At 38.9% G+C, this 22,465-nt stretch overlaps 1 protein-coding gene across 1 annotated transcript in view; it reads left to right on the forward strand.

The window, feature by feature from the left end:
• FCHO2 (FCH and mu domain containing endocytic adaptor 2) overlaps positions 1-7,128 on the forward strand; it is a 95,208-nt gene extending 88,080 nt beyond the window's left edge. Inside the window, exons 23-26 of the mRNA XM_082497907.1 lie at positions 55-254; positions 1,929-1,993; positions 4,298-4,462; positions 4,699-7,128. Of these exons, the coding sequence (XP_082354033.1) occupies positions 55-254; positions 1,929-1,993; positions 4,298-4,462; positions 4,699-4,721 (453 nt within the window). The 3' untranslated portion in view covers positions 4,722-7,128. The remainder of the gene's footprint in view (positions 1-54; positions 255-1,928; positions 1,994-4,297; positions 4,463-4,698) is intronic.
• Positions 7,129-22,465: the final 15,337 nt, after the last annotated feature.

The following is a 22,465-nucleotide window of genomic DNA, read 5'->3' on the forward strand; positions in this document are numbered from 1 at the left end:
CCCAAAAGTGGAATATTTTAATTAAGCTGCTTTCAATGGTTTATTGTTTTACAGGTATCTTCAAATGGCATCCAGTCCACACCCTTGAATCTTGCAACTTACTGGAAATGTAACGCTAGCACTACTGATGTGAGAGTGGATTATAAGTACAATCCAGAGTCTATGAATGTGCCTAGTATGCTGTCTAATGTCCAGGTTATGGTACCAGTTGATGGAGGAGTAACAAATATGCAATCGCTTCCACCTGCAAAATGGTAATATTAATACTTTTATTATTTCAGATTCATGTCAGTGTATTCATTAGTGTCATAGTCTGTAAAACGTCACTGGAAGAAACAGCTAATTTTTTTTTGTCTTGATAAAATGTGTAGTATCAGATGCTTAAGACATTTTCTGGTTGGAAATAGATCATGTGCAGCCAATTCACATAAACTAAAATGAGACAATATGTATCTATTCCAACTGTGTAATAATACAAGCCTTTATGAAATTTCCAATGTTTGCTTTCTTTTGGCCAATGGACAGGCTAGACATTTTTAATACAGTAATTTGAAAACAAAATCTCTTAACAGTTAAAAAATATTTTGTGTGTGTGTGTATAAATAATCCATATATATAAGGATTATATAGAGAGAGTAGAAGAAATACAGTATTTAAAAAGATTTCTTGATTGTCTAGCTTAAAAATTAGCTTCTAATTGAAATGGTCTTAAAACAAACCTCAGTAAGTGAGGAGCTCTTCATAAGCCAGGTAGCATTGTCTCTCACTTCAAGCGTCATGCAGATTATTATCTGACTAGCAGCTACCAGCCACCACCTTCTAAGGCTGCATTTACTGGAGCACTTGAAAGTGTGACACAGATCTCGAGTAATTGTGTTTCTACAAGTTTGTGAAAACAAGCAGAGGGTAGTGGGATTAGGGAGAGCGATACATCCCTAATGCAAAAGGTAAGCAGAATTCAACCGCTGTGCCTGTGGTTTGGCAGCATGTAGGTACTTGCCCAGCTGTTAATGTAATTCCTGAACTGGGTCTATTTAATGTGAAGAAGGCAAACACCACCAAGTTGAAGGAAATTTTGAGCCTGGAAAACTGACCAAAAAAAAAAAATATACAGTCATGTCCCAAGCTACCTGTTTGGTCTAGTGGATTGGGTGGTGGGTTTTTGTTTTTTTAAAAAAGTTTTTGTTTTTTTAAAAACAAATGTTTTATAACTTGACAAACAAATGTTTTATAACTTGACCTCCTGCAAGTAACCACTACCATACCTGTGTAAGCATTTCATTCCTGCTACACCAACACCAAAAGCAATTTCAAACCTATCAGCACTTCTTGCCACTCACAGCTTTAAGTTGTTGACTTTCCTTTGGCGGAACTGTTGTAAAGTGCTCCAGGAGCACTGTCAGCTCAGAGACTCTGGTGCTTGGTGCCCTTTTCTGCCCCTTTACAGTGTCAGAAGTTAGCTTAAGCTCTGCGTCACTTACACCAACTAGTTTTACTAGCATAGAAACGGAATAAAATACATGGTGCCAGGAGTCTGACATAGGGGAGAGCGATCAACATAGCTCTGTCTCATCCCATCATCATGAAGCATAAAAACATGGCTTTCAAACTGCTTCCAGGGCGTTTGGCCTGTACTTACCCCTTGAGGCTACAGAGGGGTTTGAGCTGTGGAGCCAGAGCTGGGGCATAGGACAGTGTCAGCTGTATAAAAAAGCGGTGTATACTTCTGAGCTCTGCTGCTCTGAGGCAATGCAGACACACTCTTCTCTTTGCCTGTTTGCTTTGTACCGTTTTCCACGATCTTACCATAAAATTAGCAAGTGTTTTTATAAACCTCCATTTAGAGATGTCTGTAACATACCAGTGTAAATGTAGGGAAACAATATGCCAAAACTGGTGCTTATAACTAACCTACCACTCTCTTACAGGAATGCAGACCAGATGAAAGCCTATTGGAAAATATCTAGCATTTCAGAGAAGTCTGAGAATGGAGGCAAGTTGCACTCTTTTGTTTTGTTTTCTTGTACAGAAAAATAGTAACAGTAAAAAGGTAATCATTTTAGCCTCTACACCCTCATGCCTGCTTACACGTCCTCTCATGCTGTATCCTGTTTACCAGTTCACCTTCTTCTCATTTATATTTCCTTCTGAGAGATTCCATTAACAGTGTCATGTCAAAATATAAATTTATTAATTAGCTATAAAAGGAAAAATAGTGAAGCCCCCTGAAAACAGTCAGTAGCTCTAAAACAGAGTTTAGACTGGGTAGGAAATTACTACATTGAGGCTATTTGGAAATGAGCAGTTATTCAAAGGAAAACATGTTTAATATCTGTGCCTTTCCACACACTGACAATTGAAATAAAGTAGAAATGGATAACTGGAAGAATTGGGGGAAGAAAAAAAAAAAAAACAAAAAGATCAAAAAGTCCTGTGCTGAGATAGACTCAACAATAGATGATTCTTGACCAACATTTTGAGGGTCTTTGTTCTCACCAGATACAACTCCAGGAAAAAAATTAATCTCTGCGCATTTGTGCAGAGTGTAATTTCTATAGCATGTTGTGAAGTACCTACAGTTGTTCTCTGCCCAGCTGCCTTTCCCTGTGTTCCAGGTGATGTCATGGCCCTTGCAGCCTCTGCAGGTGCAACACTTTTCTGAAGCAGAAAACCAGGAGCCAAAGGGAGGCATTTAATCCCAAGGCTTCTGTGGATAAATGAACTTGTGGAGCAGAGGAAAGGCCTTTAGCCCTGTTAAGAATTTAGAGAAGGGCATTATGAAAGCACAAATTTGCTTGTAAATATGACTGGTTTCATATAGAAACTACAAGCCTGGAAAGGGAAAACCTCTTCTATTCTTGCAAAGGCTGCAAAGTTGTGGTCATTATTCAACCAAAATCAGAGAGAATTTTACCTGACAGAAGTTGTTGCTGTAGTCTGGTGTACTTTGTCATTCACTGACCTCACGGTTCTTTGCCATCTCTCTTCCATTATAATTACATAGGGATAGACAACTTTTTTTTTCCTTTTCTAAACTGTGGAGTTTCTTTTAAAAGAAAATGCAAATACAGCCAGATGAGGAGCTACTGTAAACCTGCGAAGCAGCATAAAATGGGGTGCCAGTGACACAGATTGCATCTTGTGTGTTTTCAGTAGACTCGCACATATCCCACTGCTTCTGCTATATTCCCTTCTCTTCTGAACATCTTTCTTGCGCTTTTCTTTGAGTATAAACACAGAGCATATTATGTGAGCTGTCAATTGCAGACAGAAGATAAAACACAAAACAAACTTTCAAAGCGCTTGAATATATGAATTTCCATACTTAGAGTGGAAAGAAGTTCCAATTTACCCAAACTATGACAGACCTACTGAGGAAATTAAATGGACCTTAAGCCAAATTTATTAAGAACAAGCCATTGCATAAAACAATTTCATTTATTAATTCCCACTTTTAACCCAGTAACATTTCAGTTACTAACTTTCCTCATCATTTAGCAGTTCCTATTGACTAGGCATAGCAAGTTGTTTTAAAGAAGTAAAAATATTTGACTTTAATTGTTCCATTATTTAAATCTTTTTTTTCCCACCATATTTTTCAAGAACAAGAAAAGACTTGTTAAGAACTGGAAAAAGAGACTAGTAACAATGTTGTGGGTTTTTTTAAATACCTTGCATTGACTACAGAAATGTACTTAAAGTAATTTTGAACAATTACTGCCTTATAATAGCATCCAAGCAATGACACTTCAACACTGGCTCTGAAAAATCAACTGAAATTTGTGGGGAAAAGTATTTACTCAGCCCGTATCTTTATTAGAAAAATAAGAATTTCTTTCCTCCGGGTGCATTTAGTGCAATGGTTTTGTTCATGTACATTCATCCAGACAGATTGTGACAACATTTAAATATTCTGATGTACTTTCAAATCTGCTAATGAAAAGTAGTACATACAAGATAGCTGGTATTAAGTACTTAAAGACCAGCAAGCATAAAAGATGATTGTAGGGACCAGTCGAATGTTTCAAGAGCTTACCAGGCTGTCCGATACGCACATTCCGTATAATCTTGCAGAAATGTGTATCATTTCTCTTTAAATCACTCACTAGTCATTGCCTTAAACGGAGTATTGGAAAAACAGACTTGTACTCTCATCTCTTGAAGATTGATGTAGGACTGCCACTAGCAATAGATCTCAAAGGTCACCGTGTTAGTTTAATTTCTTACTACTAAAAATTTTGGGAGACCGTCTTGTTCTTGCAAGACAACTAGCTTTTCAGTTTTGTTATTTTTATAGGTTCTGGATCCCTCAGGGCAAAATTTGAGCTATCAGAAGGACCCAGTAAACCAGCAACACTCGCGGTGCAATTCATTAGTGAAGGAAGCACCCTTTCAGGAGTAGATGTAGAGCTGGTTGGCACTGGCTATCGGCTTTCCCTCCTGAAGAAGAGATTTGCCACTGGTAAGACACTGACATGCTTATATATTCCAATTAATATTATATATTCTATAGTGTTAAACTATCAAGTATAAAATTGTTAAAGAATTGATGCTTAAATAGTTACTTTTCATTAAAACATGGCTGAAAACTGTTTCACAGGGATTTTGTTTTTCAATAGTTACTCAAAATGCTGCAGGAAAATAATGACAAAATCTGTTTTATATACTGACTGCAAAAAAACTACCTTTATTTTTCAGGACGGTATATGGCAGACTGCTGATGTACCTCTGAAAGTCATCGAATCAAAGGAGTACAAGAAGCTTGCTCTGCCCTCTCTACTTTTCAAACACTATTTTAACATGCATTAATTTTTTTTAAAACATTGACCTACTTTGAGGCTGAACTACAGAACAGAAAGTGCACTTTTAAAAGTCATTTTGCAAACTTTGTATTACTTTATAATAGCACTGAAGTCAACTTCAACACTGTAAATTATCAACTGCAATATTTGGAAAAAATTTGTTGAAATTTTAGTAAATTTATATAGATGAAGTCAAAATAGTAATCCATAGTTGTAATGAAAGTATGAAATTGTATGTTATACTGTAAACATTACACCTAAAAATGTAGGGGAGCGAGTAAGAAATATTTGCGCTTTCCGGAAGTAATATTCATTTTTCAGATTTTTAAATTGCAGTTTTTAAAGAAAGCAGAGGCAAAGTCTCGTGTAGTCCTTCATGCCACAAAACGAGCTGAGTTGGGGATATATAAAAGAAATGTAACTTGATGTCCTTGTATCATATATTATTAACATGTAAGTTGTTTTATATAGTTTTTTTTTCCTAAGTGCAATGTGTTACAAAATTGCAAAAGACAGCAGAGATTTACATCTGCAGTTAGTAAATTTTATGGGCGTTGTGATTGTTTTAATTAATGCTGTAGATTTAATTTATTTTTATATTAATTGCATAACTTTTGTGCCTTTTAAAAAAGCCTGTGCCTATCCAATTTATTATTCATGTGCCTCACTTCCTTTTTCAAAGTTTGGCTCTTCATCAAGAAAGCATGGTGTTTGTATAATACACACAACTTTATAACAATTCCTTTGACTGGGATTTATTTAGAAGGCAGATTTGCAAAAACTAGAGATTGTTTTAAAAGAGGTTTAAAATACTGGATTGCTTCCTCATGGGGTAATTGCAATGAATGTGGCTAGGAGAAAGGGAGATGCATCATGCAGGATGTTGAAACTTTGAGACAGTAATGTCACCAAAGACGAGAATCCTGAAAAATGACCGAAGATGGAAAAAGCAAACTTTTAAAAGCAAACGGCATTTCCCTTCACTTTCACTGCAAGTCTTCAGACTTTGAGTGCTTTTGGGGTTGTGTGATGTGAATGTAAACATAGTACTTTGGGAAGAATAGCATTTTAGAAGGGTATTTTATGGCAGCAGGATGACAAGTACTGCCATTTCTATTAGTTTAATTTTTTTCTATAACCACCAATTTTAATATTTGTATTGTTGTCTAATCTGCTTGCCACAGCCTAAGGGAAGTCACACATTAGTAACGTTTTTTAAAGCAACTCATTGATTTAGAAAATCTTCTATGTATTTGTATTGTCAAGGTTTTTTTCAATGCCAAAATCAAAAGTATTGGGGAAAAATAATTCAATAACCTGCATGTGGGAATTTCATAGGACCATTTTGAATACCAATATCTATTTCAAATTCTCTATTAAAACAATAAAACGTGCTTGAACTAATTCATGCAAAACCAGTAATGAACTGGACTGCTGAAGCTTTACAATAAATTAAGTTTTGTAGAGGATTTCATAGGACCATTTTGAATACCAATATCTATTTCAAATTCTCTATTAAAACAATAAAACATGCTTGAACTAATTCATGCAAAACCAGTAATGAATTGGACTGCTGAAGCTTTACAATAAATTAAGTTTTGTAGAGGCTACATAAGTTCTAATGTATACTACACACTTTTGTGGACAAGAGTTTCATTGTTAGCACTAAGCACATACTGTACTGTATGTACATTTGATTGGAAGAGTATATTTGGCTCTTAGTTTGCTAATCTTATTGAATGGTAAATTTCTCACTCATAAAATGGTACAGTCTTTTTACTGGAATCTTAATTGTAATCTGCTTTGCAATCAAACTGTATTTAACATGACAATATTTTATTAATGAAAACCCAAAACTGTAATTGCAATTTTTAATCAAGTATTACTTTCATTTCTAAGTTAAATGAAGTAGTTATGTTTCAGCACTTTTAAACTAGCCTTCATTCAGGTGATTATACATACATTTGCATTGGGTGCAGGTTACAATTTTGAAGCCATACAAGTTTATATAGACTTTTTGTAAAGAAATTCAAAAACAATGTAAAAAGTACATGTAGCTATCTGATAAAAAAACATGTAGCAAGCTGGTTCTTGCTTGTGTATACAGCAATATCCTTTGTAGCTGCCTCCTAAGAAAATTAATTTGTAAACACAACTCTAACGGATCTGAATTTTTATGAATTGTTACTACGTCAAACTGTAAATTAGAGCATACAAGTTTATCTTACAAAAATTGTAAATACTTCTGATTTTTCATAAAATGTAAATTTTAAAAAAATTTGCACCCATAATAAACATGTAATATATAATTTAAATACTGATTTATATTGCCTATACTTCTGCAGTTAGTTCCACAGAGCTTCTAAGCAATAAGATAATAGAACAAAACCATGCCTGTATTGAACATTTTAAAAGCGTCAATTGATTTTTAAGTGATAAGGGGTAGAGATAGTATATGAACTCTTTTATATATTTAAAAAACAACACAGAGAATGTGGGTGGAAAGATGACTTCTGCAAAGAGTTGCATCTTTACTAAACTGGAATGCCTGAGATGTCTACAATGGCTTATGCCTTACTACATTAATTTGCTTAACTAGTAACTTACGTTATGCAAAGCTGCGGATATGTTTATCAGAAAAACCTCTCTGTAAATAGTGCTATCAAATGTAGTACATTCCCTAACTTCCTAAATAAGCCTATATTTTGTTGAGTGCACAGGAAAAAAATCAGTGGCAAGATTAAAGTTAATTCTTTCTGATTTCTTATGTTCCACCAGCCCAAAAAAAGTAGATGATTTAAGTACTACTTCAGCAGTCTGAGCATAGTCCATCTAAGCTATGAACACAGAAACAAAAGTTGAAACTGAATAAATGCATTTGAATATGTTTCTTTCCTATTAATCCCACAGCCTGTGTAAGTTTAGTAAGTAATGACTTAGTAAATTGACTTTCTCAGCTGGCTGGATATTATTGTAGTAAGTACCATTCTTGTCATGCTGGAAAGCAGTAGTCCAAGGGCTTGATTCTTTTCTTCTGCTGGAAAGCAGGAGTGAGGAATGCAAGTGCCCAACGGTCAGACCAAATGGTCCATCTAGCCCAGTAGTCTGTCTTCAACAATGGCCAAAGAACAGACTACAGCACGGAGAGCTCGCCAGCCAGCTCGCAGGCCATTTTCGTTCTGCTCCCCCAACATCCTCAGTTATTGGTTGGGGATGTACAAGGATGTACCAGCTCTTCTGGTATTCATTGAACTAAAAGTGTCAGAGATCACTGCTCTGGCACTTCTGTTCACATTTGACTTTTGTTATTGTAAGCCAATGCCCACGTACTACTCACAGCTACTACAAACTGGATTTATACTGCTTGAGCAGGTTTGTGATTATCTAAGTACATGATCAGGTAGTTTTTCAGGGATAACTGACCACCTCTACCACTGCCAAATAATATTTATGTAGGGTACTTGAAGGAGCTGAGATATTTGATTATCAACTGGAACTACATGGGAGTTACAAGTGTGGTAGGTTTTGCTATCTAACTGGAAAGGGAGGTCTTGCATCATGCCAAAAAGGATTGCATTTCAAGTCTTGTGTGTTTGAGAAGCTTAAGATAGGCATCTTAATATCTGTGTACCTTTTGTTTTCTTGCAACTGCTAGATAATTGGTTTCCATTTCAGTTGTCATGAGAGGGCAATTTTACTTTAGAGCATGCAAGAAAAAACTCAGGAATTCCTCTGAGGGTAGAGTAAGCTAAAAACAGTTCAAGGTACTAAAGTAGCAAGTAACATATTTACTGTGTGGTGCCCTTGATTAGACTGATTACCAGGCATCTTAACTGAAATCTCAGTGTTTATCTGTCTTCAACTCAGCCTATTATTACACTAGTGAGTATTTCTTCTTAACTCAGTTTGACCTCTGTGGTTACTGATATGCTGATTTTTAAGTTCTCCTTTAGTTCATTCAACAACCAGTAGAAAGCATACAGTCTTTAAAGAATAAAATACTCTTAGAAACACAAGAGGCCTCTTCTGGATTACTTATTAAACATTTAATACTCAAATTCTGCATTTTCTGTAGCTGCTTTCATTTCCTTTGGAATCCATTCTTTCTGTTTTTAAATCTGAGATGGCTATTTTAATTATTATAACCTAAAGTATGACTTTATTTGATATTGTCCCAGCTGTGTTTCTTTTAAAAAGCTTTGTTCTGTAACTTAGCTTTTTTTTTTCCATTATTAAAACTCAGCTGTTTATTATTTTTTTTTAAAAGGTTAATGATCACAAGCCATAAATCATGGCAACTTCGCCATTCTGATTACAATTCAACTTTTCCTCTTAGCATCACCCATTCTGCCTTCTTGAAGTTCTTATTTCCTAAGTCATGTTTTCTACTCCAGAAATTCAGCAGTGGTAATGTCTTCAGCAGTGACTCAGTTCTTTCTTCATCGTGGTTAAATGAAGCAGCCCATTTTCACAACAATTGCTGATTCTCCCCTCCAGATGTCCCCTCCTGCTTTGTAATTAGGTAACTCTACATAATACCCACAGCCTTCCCTTGCACTTCCCACTGCTGTCGTTGGTAGGTTATATGAATAGTCATCACTAATACAGAAATACTAAAGCTGTCCCAGTGTTAGTACTGATAAGACATTGCATCCAGGCAAGATGCGCCAATACAGCTTGGAAAAGGAAAAAAAAAAAAAAACAAACCAAAAACAAAACACAACAACCCAAGCTCAAAAACTGTTCTCTACCTTCCACTTGCGTTTCACTCTTAATTTCTCTGGAGGCTTACAGGACTGTGGATTTTGACAGAGAACCAAGGTCTGAACAGACACAACTTTCAGCCCCTGACTAAGCACCTGACCTCATTCTTGAACATGTTTCTCCTCCACGTGTCAGAATCCCTCAGCCTCTGTGTACGAGTCCCTTCTTGCTTCTGAGCTGTTCCTAGTTTGACAACACACACTAAGTACTTCAGTATGTGAGCACAGGAGGACTGTCGCAGTCTGTGATATGCCATCCCTGCAGCGGACATCTCTCCAAAGTCTCACCAGTCTATTCCCATGTAAGGGCCAAAGCCTGCTGCAGCTTTTCTCTTGCTGAAATCACATTTCTGTGATCTGAGTCACTTGATAACAGTAGACTGGATGTCTGCTTCTAGTGAGAAGACAGTATAAATTTAGTTTTATTTAAGGTCTAAAATGCAGAATATTTCTCCATTTAAGAACATCTTGTACATTTAGGACAAGAAATTTGGCCACAGACGAACACACTGTTATTCTGGCACAACTTCTGTAGGTAACATAGAGCAAATACTACTTTTACAGGAGACAGAATAAGGAAATTACATGGAAAAACAAATGTGGGCTCCAGTGTTCCCTTTAGATTAGGAGGGAGAATATGTATTTGACACAACTTTCCCAGAAAGGAGTTGAAAATTAAAAAAAAAAAAAGGTCAAGGTGATGGGTCATTACAGCTATCCTCTTGGCATTTTGCAAGATATTTGAGGAGACCCTCGACCTTCTCAAACTGAAGTTGTACCTTTCATGCTGTGGGAGAGCATGCAGGATGTCTCCCCTTGCACAAAGTGCTGCTCTATCCAGGTAGCTATGAGCTAGAACTTGGCATTACTGCACTCCGTGCCGACTGAGCACAGGAAGTACAGTTCACCTAAGCATTTGGTTTTGCTTTCAGGCAACAATAAATTTCCTAGAGGGAGACGTGGGGAACATGTACACCCATTTCCCTGAGCTATGACCTTTCAGATTGCTCAAGATGGCAGCACTTTTGCCAGCTGATCGCCAAGAGACGCCACACAAACACACATTAGAATTCAGAGGGTTTTGGCAAGTAGCATCTTCTAGCCTTTCCTCTAAGGGATCATCCAGCTTAAAACAGTCCTACAATAACCTGGTTTTGGTCAAAAAGAGTAAAAACATAATTTGTGTTTCAAGAAGCAGCTCGTCCCCTGCGTAGGCAGCAACAATACAGTCCCCTGCTTTTCATGCTACCAATGGTTAGGAAAAGACAACAGTTGTCACAAGTTAGAAAGAAGCTTTCAAAAAATCTTGCGTCTTTCTTAAAGGGTTGACTATTACTTCAACACCAGTTTTTAAGCAAGAATTGTGCTGAGTTTTACACTTAAAGAGTTATTCCCAGCCCAGGGGAACATAGACTCAGCTATACCTCCTATTCAGGTCTTCAGCAAAGGTGTGTGTTTGTACCAACACGCAGCAGGAGCAGTAGTATCCAGAAGAGATGGTCATGATTTCAACTACTCACAACAGTCTACAAGCCAGTATTTTAGCATCAGGAGTGAATCTTAAGACCTTGCTCGTATGTCCAGCAGCACCAGTAGCCTGCTATGTCCTCTTCACGGAAGCTGTAAAGTATTCACAGCACACTGTGCCGTATACAACACAGTTTGAACACACGACAGATTTCTACATCAACCGTGTAAAAGTTAACTGGTAACATTTGGAAACTCCTACTACTATATTCAAACCCCCATGATCTCTTCTATTGTTTGTTTGGTGTTTATTTTCCCCTGGAATTAAGAAAACTGTAGAATATTTTTAAGAACTTGGTTAGTGTTCATAGTGATCAACAATATCTGCCCATCACCCATCTGTCCAGTCCAAAGATGGGTTATCCAACTATTTTAAAATTCTTGTTATGTCACTTCTGGACACTTTCCTTTAGTTAAAGGGTATTCTATTATCTTAGACGTTTTAAAGCATTCTGTACTTGCCTCTGTATCTCAGCCATGAATGTTTAGCAAAGCATACCATAAATTATACCTCATCTTAAGCTGCCTGGCTGGACTGCACAACCAAATATTAGTTACAATCAAGTCACCATTACTTGACTGCATTTGGTGTTTATAATCAGATTCAAATAGTATGGGCAGGTGGTACTTCAAAGGTCAACTTTCAGATTTTCTAGATGCTCATAAAGCAATAACCCCATGATTGAATGCCTACACGAATTAAAACTAACCAAACTGGCTTAGGCTACAGCTTCACGACAAGCCAGTTGAACAGTTCAATGCTGCCAAAAGACATAGGCCATGCTCTCCGTCTTCACCCACCACACCTTGTACCAGCTCTGGCATGCATCATATCTGTTTATGAGTCAACTTAACTCACCAACTAGACATACATCAAACACATAAAGAAAAAGAAAAAAAAAAGGAAGAAAATATTTATGCTAAGTTAAACCAACTGAACCAGCTTGCAGCAGGGTCTGGCAAACACCAGGCACAGGAATTCCCAACCCAAGAGCAAAGAAGGGGTGGGGAATGAGATCTCCCCCTTTTGGCAGCAGCTTATCATCACCCAGCTCAGCTGTTCACTAAACCGCAGGCAGACAGGGGAACTAACAGCAGCTGGCCCCAATGACATAATGGAAGACTTCTCTTAATAGTGGCTATAAACCCTGAAGTCATAAACTGTAAGAGATTGATAAGAAAAGCAAATAAACACAGGGGGTAGGAGAGTCCATGCAGATAGTTTAACTGAGGGTGATAGAAAGGGCGTTTGTTCTAAAAAACAACAACAAAATTGTTTAACTTCCACGATACTACTGGACCCCTACTAGCTGGAAATGCCAGAATCAGTAAGAACACGAAACAGGGAGAAAGAAAAGTGTTTGATAAATATTTTGCCACATTTCTTAAAGGATGTCTAGATTATGTAGTCCCATGGTGAAAATACTTTGCAATCCAACAGTATCTAAAAAGAGATGTTAACACATCATCTACTAAAGTTAAATATTTTTAAACCAGCAGATCAGATAAACAGCACCCAATAATTTAGGAAGCTGAATAAGCCGTACTATGGACCATTAATTTTTATTTCAGTGAATCTTAAAATGCTGGAGAGTATTGGAAGATTAGAAAAAAGCTAACTGCAGCATTAGAAAAAAAATAGGAAAAGAAAAGGTGACAATCCAAATAACAGTAATATAGAACTTGGTAAGAAAATTAAAATACAGTTAGGATAATTAGTATCAGTCATGGATGTACTGAATAGCCATCTTAAACTAATTTAGGATTAGGTTGAAAATCTGGATCATAAGAGTAATAGGGTCAAAGGAAAAAAAAGATTTATGTAAGATACCCGATTTAGTAGTACACAACATTTTGGTTTATAACTAGAGCAACGCAAGAACATGATAGATTAAAAAATGAGTCTTAAGACGTAACTAAATTGGGAATCAACTTTAAGCACATTTCTGGTGGATTCCTACAGACTCCATAGTATTTAATATTTTTCCAGTTACCTGATGTTAAAAAAAAAAAAAATGAAGTTTTGCAGGTGACAAAAGACTGGAGGAGAAAAAAAAATAAGCTAGATCTCATGTATAAACAATTTTTACTATTTACTCGTCACACAAAATGACAGGAAAAGACTTTAGGATCAAATAAATAAGGACAAAATAGCCTATCACTCTGGGATAACTAAGCAGTTTTCTGAACTACTCTTAAAAGACATCCAGGGCTAGAACTGCTAACAACAAATCTGCAGATCTTCATGCGATCACAGAAGAGCTGAGGCCAGAACAGAACTCTGGAGATCATCCAGCCATTTCCCCTGCTGAAAGCATTTCCCCTCAAAGCAGGGGAAAAGACCTGAAGTCTTACCAAACATGAATTCTTGAGGTTAAAATGTGGGGTTTAACGACAAAAAGGTACAAAAAAGTGTGATTTCTGTGGAACCAGTCATTCCTCCGTTTACCAGCGCAACATCCTCCAGGCTATATTGGATTTCTGGATGTTCCATTAGTGTAGTGAACTTCACTTTAACTTTTACCTTATTCTTTTCCTCCTTTTATTCACGTCCATTTCATTGAAGCTCCATTCTCAGCATCTTCCTTCAAGTTTTTCTTTTAATGAAGAAACAAGTTCAAGTTCCTTGGAGAAAGGTTGATTTTACTCTCTTGACCTCAATGCAATAGTAAGGTCTTTGTTTTCATTTACCCGTTTCCACCTAAAAAGAACTTGGTATCTAGCATCTTTTACTTCAGCCTGAATGACCGGAAAAGATGTAGGCCAGTGTGACAGATCTGCCTATACAAAAGAGTTTTGGAGGCAAGGTTCACTTCAGACTGACCTAATGTTCCTACCGAAAGGTAATTTCTGAGCTTCACCTAGTCCAAACTGCCCCTCCCTATATCCTGTCCTAAATCTCGTTCATCCACAACAGAAGCAACACCCTCTACCCTACATACTATCATGGACAGAATACATTTCTGTTGTTGCTTTCTCCAAGGATCTTCCTGTAATCTTGACCCATCTTTTCCTAGTGTCCATGTCAGATCCTACCAGGACCTTAAAGACAATTAAGCTGTCAGGTATGACTCAAGCACATATTATGGGACCAAGTCAAACATTTGTATCCCTTAAATAAGAGCTCTATCCACAAAGCTGATCTAAATTCTATACACCACAGTATAGCGAGGCACCATGCAGAGAAGACACAAACCTCAGCGTAGTAGTCTCCTAGTCACTTTTTTCTTATGTTTCTGGAATCTTTATCCAGATAATCCAAGGCTTATCAGCGACTCCCTGCTTGGAGTCACTCATGGCATATAAAGGCCTATACACAATATGCAAGAAAAAAGGGATGATCAATTTTCAGAAATTCTTCTTTGCTGCACATAACCCAACCCTCTCCCTTTCTCTCTATCTCAAGGCTTTCATAAATTACCTCTGGCTACAAGTTTCCTGAATAAGTAACAGAAATCTGAGTTTGAGAGAATCCAACAGCCTGTGGTGCTGCACAGCCATTTAAATCACTTTTCACATTGGAAAAGAAGTAGCTTAGGTGTGTGGCAGTAACACCCTATAGGTACCATTACTTAGAGAAAGGCTTTCAGCTCCAGTGCCTGGATACACCCATACACAGACATGCACTTACGACACTCACAAGAATCAGTAACCTGCCATTCTTCTGTGGTGATTCCACAATATAGGAGAACAAACTTTGACACTGCACAGAAATAAATTCTCATCATCTATTATGGCAAAGTAATTAGATAAAGCAAACAAAACATTACCAAAAGAATCAGCTTAGGCAAGGTGCCTCTAACAAAAAAAAAAAAAAAAAACACCCAACTACTGCATTTATAATCATATAAATCATATGCTCTATAAACTGTAAGTTTGAACAACAATTCTTGAGAACCACCTTAAATGCAATTCCGATAAATAATCCTTCCAGGTCTATAACTTCTTTGTTGAAGGACCAGAAAAATAATGCCTGTAGGTTTTTTCCCTTTTTTTTTTTTTTTTTTTTTTTAACTTGTGCATCTGTTAGAATGCAGTGCATCCTTATTTTTGAACTGAAGATGCATATCCTTTAAATATTACCCTAGAAAGAGAATTTGTAAGCTGACATAAACAGTATTAGAAAGCATCATCCTAAGTTTGGATCAATCACCTACGCAACAGAAACACCTTCCACTCTACGAACATGTGTTGCCTTTAGATAAAATTAATCAAGAAAAAATGTTGACTAGAAGGACATAGTATGTCAAAATTGCATTACTAAGGGACAGTAAACAGTACTTTACTTACAGAATTCTTACTTTTCCCCCAGCTCTCTATATATCTAATTAAAGGCATCATTAAGCCTTCTCAGGGATATGCTCTACATGAAAGCGTGCCCAGTGTGGTGAAGCCTTCATTTGATACGTGGTGTGATGATATCAGCAGGCAAACTGAACTTTGCATAGCTCATTTTATTTATCCACAAAAATCAGCTAATCTGGCTCAATGAAACATAGCGAGATCTGAATTTCACTACAAAAGCCCTCCTCTCTAAATACTAAGTAGGCTTGTTAAAAAGAAATTTCTGTTGTTTGAGAACAACCCAACTACATTCATCACACTTAACTGTTCAGTTAGTCATGAAGCAGTGAATTCCACACAAAAGCCTGTGCCCTCAGGAACTTCCTAAGTATGAACAGCTGGAAGCAAGAAGACTTCTGTATTCATAACCTGCACTGACATGCCTCCAAGATAATTCTGTACGTTCTACTCAGAAGTGTTTCCCTGAATACTCAGGATTTGATTAAAAAAGGAGTAGTCCGTTAAAGAACTGGAGAAAAATTTATTCATGAGTCAAGAGACAGCATCTCCTTCAAGTCCCACTCACATGCTATACACCTGGAGCGTCTAGATCTTTTCTTTGAGTTACTTGGTTGTTATGATTATGAGGCACCTAAATGGCGCCCGCTTCAACTATGGGGAGAGGGCAGGGGGACACAACTTCAACAGCAACAACCACCTGATTACCTCGCCCAACCACAGTTCACTGTTAGCCAGGTTTATCTTTTTAAATACATCCAAGTGCCAACCTTTGAGAGAAACCAAACCAAATTCAAAGAGGATTTTCCCCTATATGAGTGAAACTATCAAAACAAAGCTAAATATCACCCAGGATGCTCAGAACATAAAACTTACTTAGAAAGTGAAAGAACTGATTAGACACTGAAATAGTGAAAATCAAGATGCAATATATACAGGCAACTATGGTAAAAGTCATAAAAGCTGACAATCTAATAGCCTGGTAACTTCCATCTAAAAAGAAATGAGGAAGAAAAAGAAAAAAAAAAAAGACTGCTGAACTAATCACAATTCATTAAGACTTGTTATTCCCCTCCCCCAGTAAAAACTTTTCACACTCCGGGAAGTTTGTCCTTCCTCAAGTTGCAGTAGCACAACATCAAATTAAATGCTCTAATTTTTTGTGTCTGATAGATGACTTAGTCTTAGCTAAGCAATGAGTCATACACAGAAAGCCTTCAATACATTATAAACAGTAAAGCCTGTACTTTTCATACTACAACATAGAATTTTACCCTTGCAAATGGTTTTCAAGCCAAAAAGCTGTGCGGGTATACGTTACAGAGATAAATTTATCTAGTCGAAAGGTTGATAAAAATTTCTATGGTCTCCTGACGGAAGAAAAAACAAACTACAATATGACCAGCCACGCATCACCACTTGAATGTTTGAATGCAAAAAGTATTTTCCAAAACTGTACTTGGAAGGTAATTTTGGTTAATACTAACCAAGGAAGATTAATTAAAGGAGTGCTTAAAATATTTATCAAGCCAATAACATTTGGCACACAACCTGGTAAGGTTTTGCTCTGTAACATTTAAAGAGATATTATTTCCCATTCAACACATGTCAATCCACTGATGATACAGTGTCACCATCTCTCTAAGTATTGATCCTTTCACTAAGATAGATGTAAACCAGCACATTTTGACCACTCAACTCAAGCACCTTCACCAGAGTGAAGCCATTGTACACTTCCAAACAAATCCTCACTTGCAAATAACCTCCCAGTGGGGACCTGCCCTCAGTCTGAGAAGTTCAAGGTTTCTCTTCTACTCAAACTCTGCTCTAATTTGGGCAAACATAAAACCAGCACCTACAGCTCTAGAAAATATAACAGGATGGGAGGACAAAAACACACAGATGCAGACCTCTCGCAAACCAAAATACAAGACTCTCAGGCCACAGCAAGCCAACAGTCTGACCTTGTAGCCTAGAAATGAACACTCAACCCTTGGAGTCCTTTCTCCTGGACTGGGGCCACTTACTCATTTCCATTTAAAAGTCAATTGAACTCAATCAATGACACACCATCGACGTGCATTTTCTCCTGGTGAAGCATATACCCAACCTACTGGCTTTGTCTTCCTTTTAAATAAGGGCAGCGATAATGAACTTTTAAGTGGAAAAGTACAGGTCTTTTAAGACTCCTTTAGAAATGTGCAGTTTACACAGGGAAGGGTTTCCTCAAGTCCAGACTGGGTCTCTGTGTGCGCTGGATGAGAAGAAATGAAAGAGCTTTGCATCCCGCTTTGGATCCCTTTTTGCTTCCTGCCTCAGCACAACCAAGCTGCCCTTCTCCAGGCTTCAATTCCCGACTATGAGAGGCAGCACAGCCTTCCACCAGGGAAGGGGTGTCTGCCGCAGACCCCTGTCCTGATGCGTGCAGCAGACAGGAGCACTCACAGGACTCACCTTCATTTCCTGATCCCAGTGCGTGCACAGTGCAGTGCAACAGGTTAAGGTTTACCAGTGCCACCAGCTGAAGTTATCTGTCACGCCTTTCTCTTAAAAATCAAATGCAAGCATGATAAGCAAACCAACAAATTAAGATGCAGATGTGAGATACGAATCTACTTCTCCTGGCCAAAACAAAGCTATTTGATTTTTATTAGGGTTAATGCATAACCTCTTTGAATTTTATTTTTAATCACTTCTCTCTAAACATCTTTATTTCCTTTCAATACTTAAAGGGCGCTTACAAAAAAGTTGAGGACAGACTTTTTAGCAGGGCCTGTTGCGATAGGACAAGGGGTAATGGTTTTAAACTAAAGTACGGTAGATTCAGACTAGATATAAGGAAGACACTTTTTTCTATGAGAGTGGTGAAACAGTGGTCCAGGTTTCCCAAAGAGGTGGTAGATGCCCCATCCCTGGAAACATTCAAGGCCAGGTTGGTTGGGGCTCTGAGCAACCTGATCTAGTTGAACATGTACCCGCTCTTTGCAAGTGGGTTGCTCTAGACGACCTTTAAAGGTCCCTTCCAACCCAAACTATTCTATGATTCTGTGATTCTATGATTTACTAACAGAAATATTGAACAAGACAGTTGCATTCACACACTTTTTAGATGTGTGGGCGAAGGTAGGCCAGAAGATTTATGAAGAAGAGGCAGTGACCGCCAGCCAAGTCACGAACACTCCTGGCATGCCCAGGCCCTGAAGAGAGCAGTCATCCTGGTGTTGTTATTGGGTCTTTCTCAGTTCCTCCTGGAGGATGGATCTTAACGGGCCACGAGGGTATACTGCATGAGCGCAATGCCATAGACCCAGTCGGCCGCTGTTTTGCAGGGAGGGTGTCAATGCCTGGTTCACCCTCCCTTCCAGTACAGCCAGCATGATGCCCTTTTCTGTGGGTTTTTTGTAGCTATCTGCCAAACTGCAAAGAACTATTTCAGGGTTAATTAAGTTTGGTCCAAAAGCTTACTGAATGTTGGAAACAATGGTTTCGTCATTTCTGAGCCTATGAATTGACAATTCTAATAAAACAAACATTTTTATATTCTCATATTTCTAAGTATAGCTCTTTTGAGTCTACCAGAGCTGAAATAAACCAAAACACATAGTTCTTAGCTATTCAGCTGAGCTTTTCAGTTTGTAGGCACGCTGAGCACTTGCTGTGAACTGGCTGTGCAGAACTTAATGGGAGCTGGAGAACTGGGTCACTCTTGACTTCTGTGCCATCATTTCATTTGGTCCACACCACCACAGCAAGCAAGCTGCAATTTATAAAGTAAAATTCACTACGCGTTACCTCCATGAGTTCCTCAGCAGCTCTTGCTTCAGAGTATAGTAATAAAAGGTCAGTTCTCACTGAAACAAAGCAAGTAGCACCAGCCTTGACACAATGATCTTGTATGATTTGAGAAAAATGGGACTGAAAAGCTTCTAAGTGTGTTGCGAATCATAAATACTAAATATTTCTCTAGTAGTTACATTCTCATCAGGACAGTTAAGCACAGTCTGGATTCTCTCACTGTGTTTTCTAGCATCTGAACAGGTTCTGCAGATCATATTTAGTGTTTTGAACTGAAGCACAATCTCAGCACATCCGGTATTTCACATGTCTAATCTCAAAAGAGAAAAATTACTCTAACAGCTGGGATTTTATTGACCAGTCTCACATTGGTCATAATAGATTAACATCTGTACTGCACAGTGGAATTTTATTCTAGAAGTGACCAGCATTTAGTCTGTCTTACTGCACTTGTGTCCTTGTTTCTAGAGACCGTCATCATTAGGCAAACAATTCAAACCACATAAAGGTCCTTGCCATTTATAAGCATGTTTGCTAATCAAAAAAAAAAAAAAAGAAGCAGCAGTGAAGTTAGTAATTTTCATATATATTTCATCAGATTATTGCTATAAGTAGTGGCTGCCATCAAAACAGCCTTGACTAATTCCCAAACAATAAATTATCAACAACTTCATTTCACTCATCATCCCAAATCGTAATCTTCTTGTCAGTGTCTTCACAAGTGTTACTGACTGTGACCTCAGAAATAATTTCAAAAGCAGTGACTTTCTGGTAGTTCAGGGTTCCCTGTCATACTCCAGGTGCGAATGCACTATAGCTTTCCACAGCTTTAGAATTGCTTTCCATGCCAGTCCAAAATACTTTATTTTCTCTATTAGCATCAACATCCAAAACCCACTGTCATACAGCTATGTCCAGACTTAACACAAACAATTCTCTCAGTACTTTCCTGTATGAAAAAAAAAAACAACTTTAGCTCCATTTTTTGCCAAGTATTACCACTTAGGGTCTGGAATTAAAATATGCATTACTTATAGTTAAACAGTTACTACGTTAAAAGTTTAAAAAAGTAGTTTAAAAAGTAGTTCTTATCTTAGATCACAAGATATGGCTCAAGATTATAGTTTTATGACTGGAGTCATATGACAGGAATCAACATCCACTTAATCCACTGAAAACTCACAACAGGCGGAGTCAGAATCTCATGAACTGAAGAATGATATTCCTGAAATTCCTTCTTTCATCACTGGTGTCAAATCCTGAAGCTCAACACAAGAAACCCAAGTGATGGATGGAGGGGAAAAGCTGATGACAAGCTTTGGAGAAAGAAATCATTTGCATTTAGATGCTAGCCAACAAGCTTGTTAACTTTTGTCAAGACTGACCTTTTTTTTAAAAAAAAATTACATGCTTAAGACGTTAGGATTGGTACAAGAAATATTTACATAACAGGAAACAAGAGAGACCATATATCACAGCAGTGGTCCAACCATTTAATGGTATTGGCCAACTGAAGAAAGTTTAGCCTGACAAGATACTTCATACAGAAATAAGCACCACAGAAATGCTTGGGGTTTTTTTAATTATTAAAGCTCTATGTTGGAAGAACAACAGAACCAGAATCAGCTATTAAAAAACTGCCATACAAACATAACTAAATCTCCTTGTGTCACTGTTGTCGCACATTGCAAAATAGTCTGATTATACATTTTGATGCGTTTTCCCTCTTTGTAAGACTTCAGCTTCAGCTTGTGTTCATAACAAACAGTGCTCATCTTCTTTTGTTCTCTTCAGGCTCTTTCGTTAATTCACTGCTTTCTTTCTTCACTGAAATACTTAATTCCTCACAGAATGCAGGAATTATTACTTCCCAGTCTCTCATTACCTAAGACTTTTCACAGCAGTATCCAAGCGTGGACTTCACAACTGAAGCCCACCTTCCAGTCAGTGGTAGCTGAGTTGGGACATCTCATAACAATGTTGGGACATCTCATGACAACAGTCAAGACAGCAAAGGGCCACTAACATCAAGGAACCTACAACTCTGGAAAGCCTGAAGCCTTCCACTCCATCACAACCTCCTTCCTACACCCCACATCTATTTTCATACACTCTTTGGTTCTTCATTCAATTCTAGGTTTTCCCTAGTTCTCTACCCAAATCCAGATCCCCTCCAAAAACCTACATATCCCATCTCCCCCCCAGTCTCATTGTCTAACCAAACGATCTCCCTGTCGAGCAAGACTTTAATCCACTCCCTTTTCCTCCTGCTGTCTATTTCCTAGGCACCACTCCACCTTTCACCCGTTCTCATTTTGAGACACCTCTCGTTTTGACTCACGTAAGCCCAAACTGTGTCCCTCACACCTCACCAGCCACCAGCCTGTGCCTAACCAGTGAGGCAGCTTTAGTCCCACTGTCACGCAGGTCCTATCGCTGCTATACCCACTTAAAAGCAACACATCCTGACCTCCTGGCTCCTTGTCCCCTCACACAGCTGCTTCAAAGCCAGTTTCATCCTCCACACTGCCTCCACCTAGCAAGTAAGGGAGAAAGCATCTTCTCCCATTTCCAGTGGCGGAACTGGCCCACCACTGAAGGAAAACAGTCGCATCTACGCTCGGCCTGTCTGTAATGCCCAGCAAGATCCCAAGTGTGCGGAACCCTAATGTTGGTAAGGCTAAAATGACTACAAGAAGAGCTCCTGAAACAGAAGACACAGCACAACCTCCCTGAGAGGGCTGCTTGCCCATCTCATCTCGAAGGCACCGGTATTTCAGGGGCACACGAGGCCTCTGCCATGTACACACGCCTCCAGAGAGGCCCACAATGGCCCTGCCCGGCGACCTGCGCCCGCACTCCAGCCCCTCAGCTGGGAAATCTCCCGGCCGGGCGGCACACCACACCACACTCCACCACCGCCGAGCCGCCTTACAACCCGCCGGTGGGATGTCCTCAGCCTGGCCGTCAGCGCCCAGGGACGCCGGGTTACCTCAGCGCCTCCAGGGGGGTGACTAACATGGCGTCGCCTCGCACCTCCTCCTCACCCGCCAGGGCAGCGGGCAGCGCTCCAACCCCGGCACAGTCCCCCGAGGCGGGTCCGGCCTGTGGGGACGGAGCCGCGGCTGCCCCCACCCTGAGGGCCGCGGGAGGGCGGGAAGCGCCCTGGCTGCGGCGGGGCGGGGCGGGGCGGGGCGGGGCGGGGCGGGCGAGGGCCGACGCCGGCCGGACAAGGTCGTCGCCGGGCGGGGCGCTCAGCACCGCGAGAGGCGGTGC

Source organism: Vanellus vanellus (genome assembly GCF_965231255.1).
Source record: "Vanellus vanellus genome assembly, chromosome: Z".
NCBI lineage: Eukaryota > Metazoa > Chordata > Aves > Charadriiformes > Charadriidae > Vanellus > Vanellus vanellus.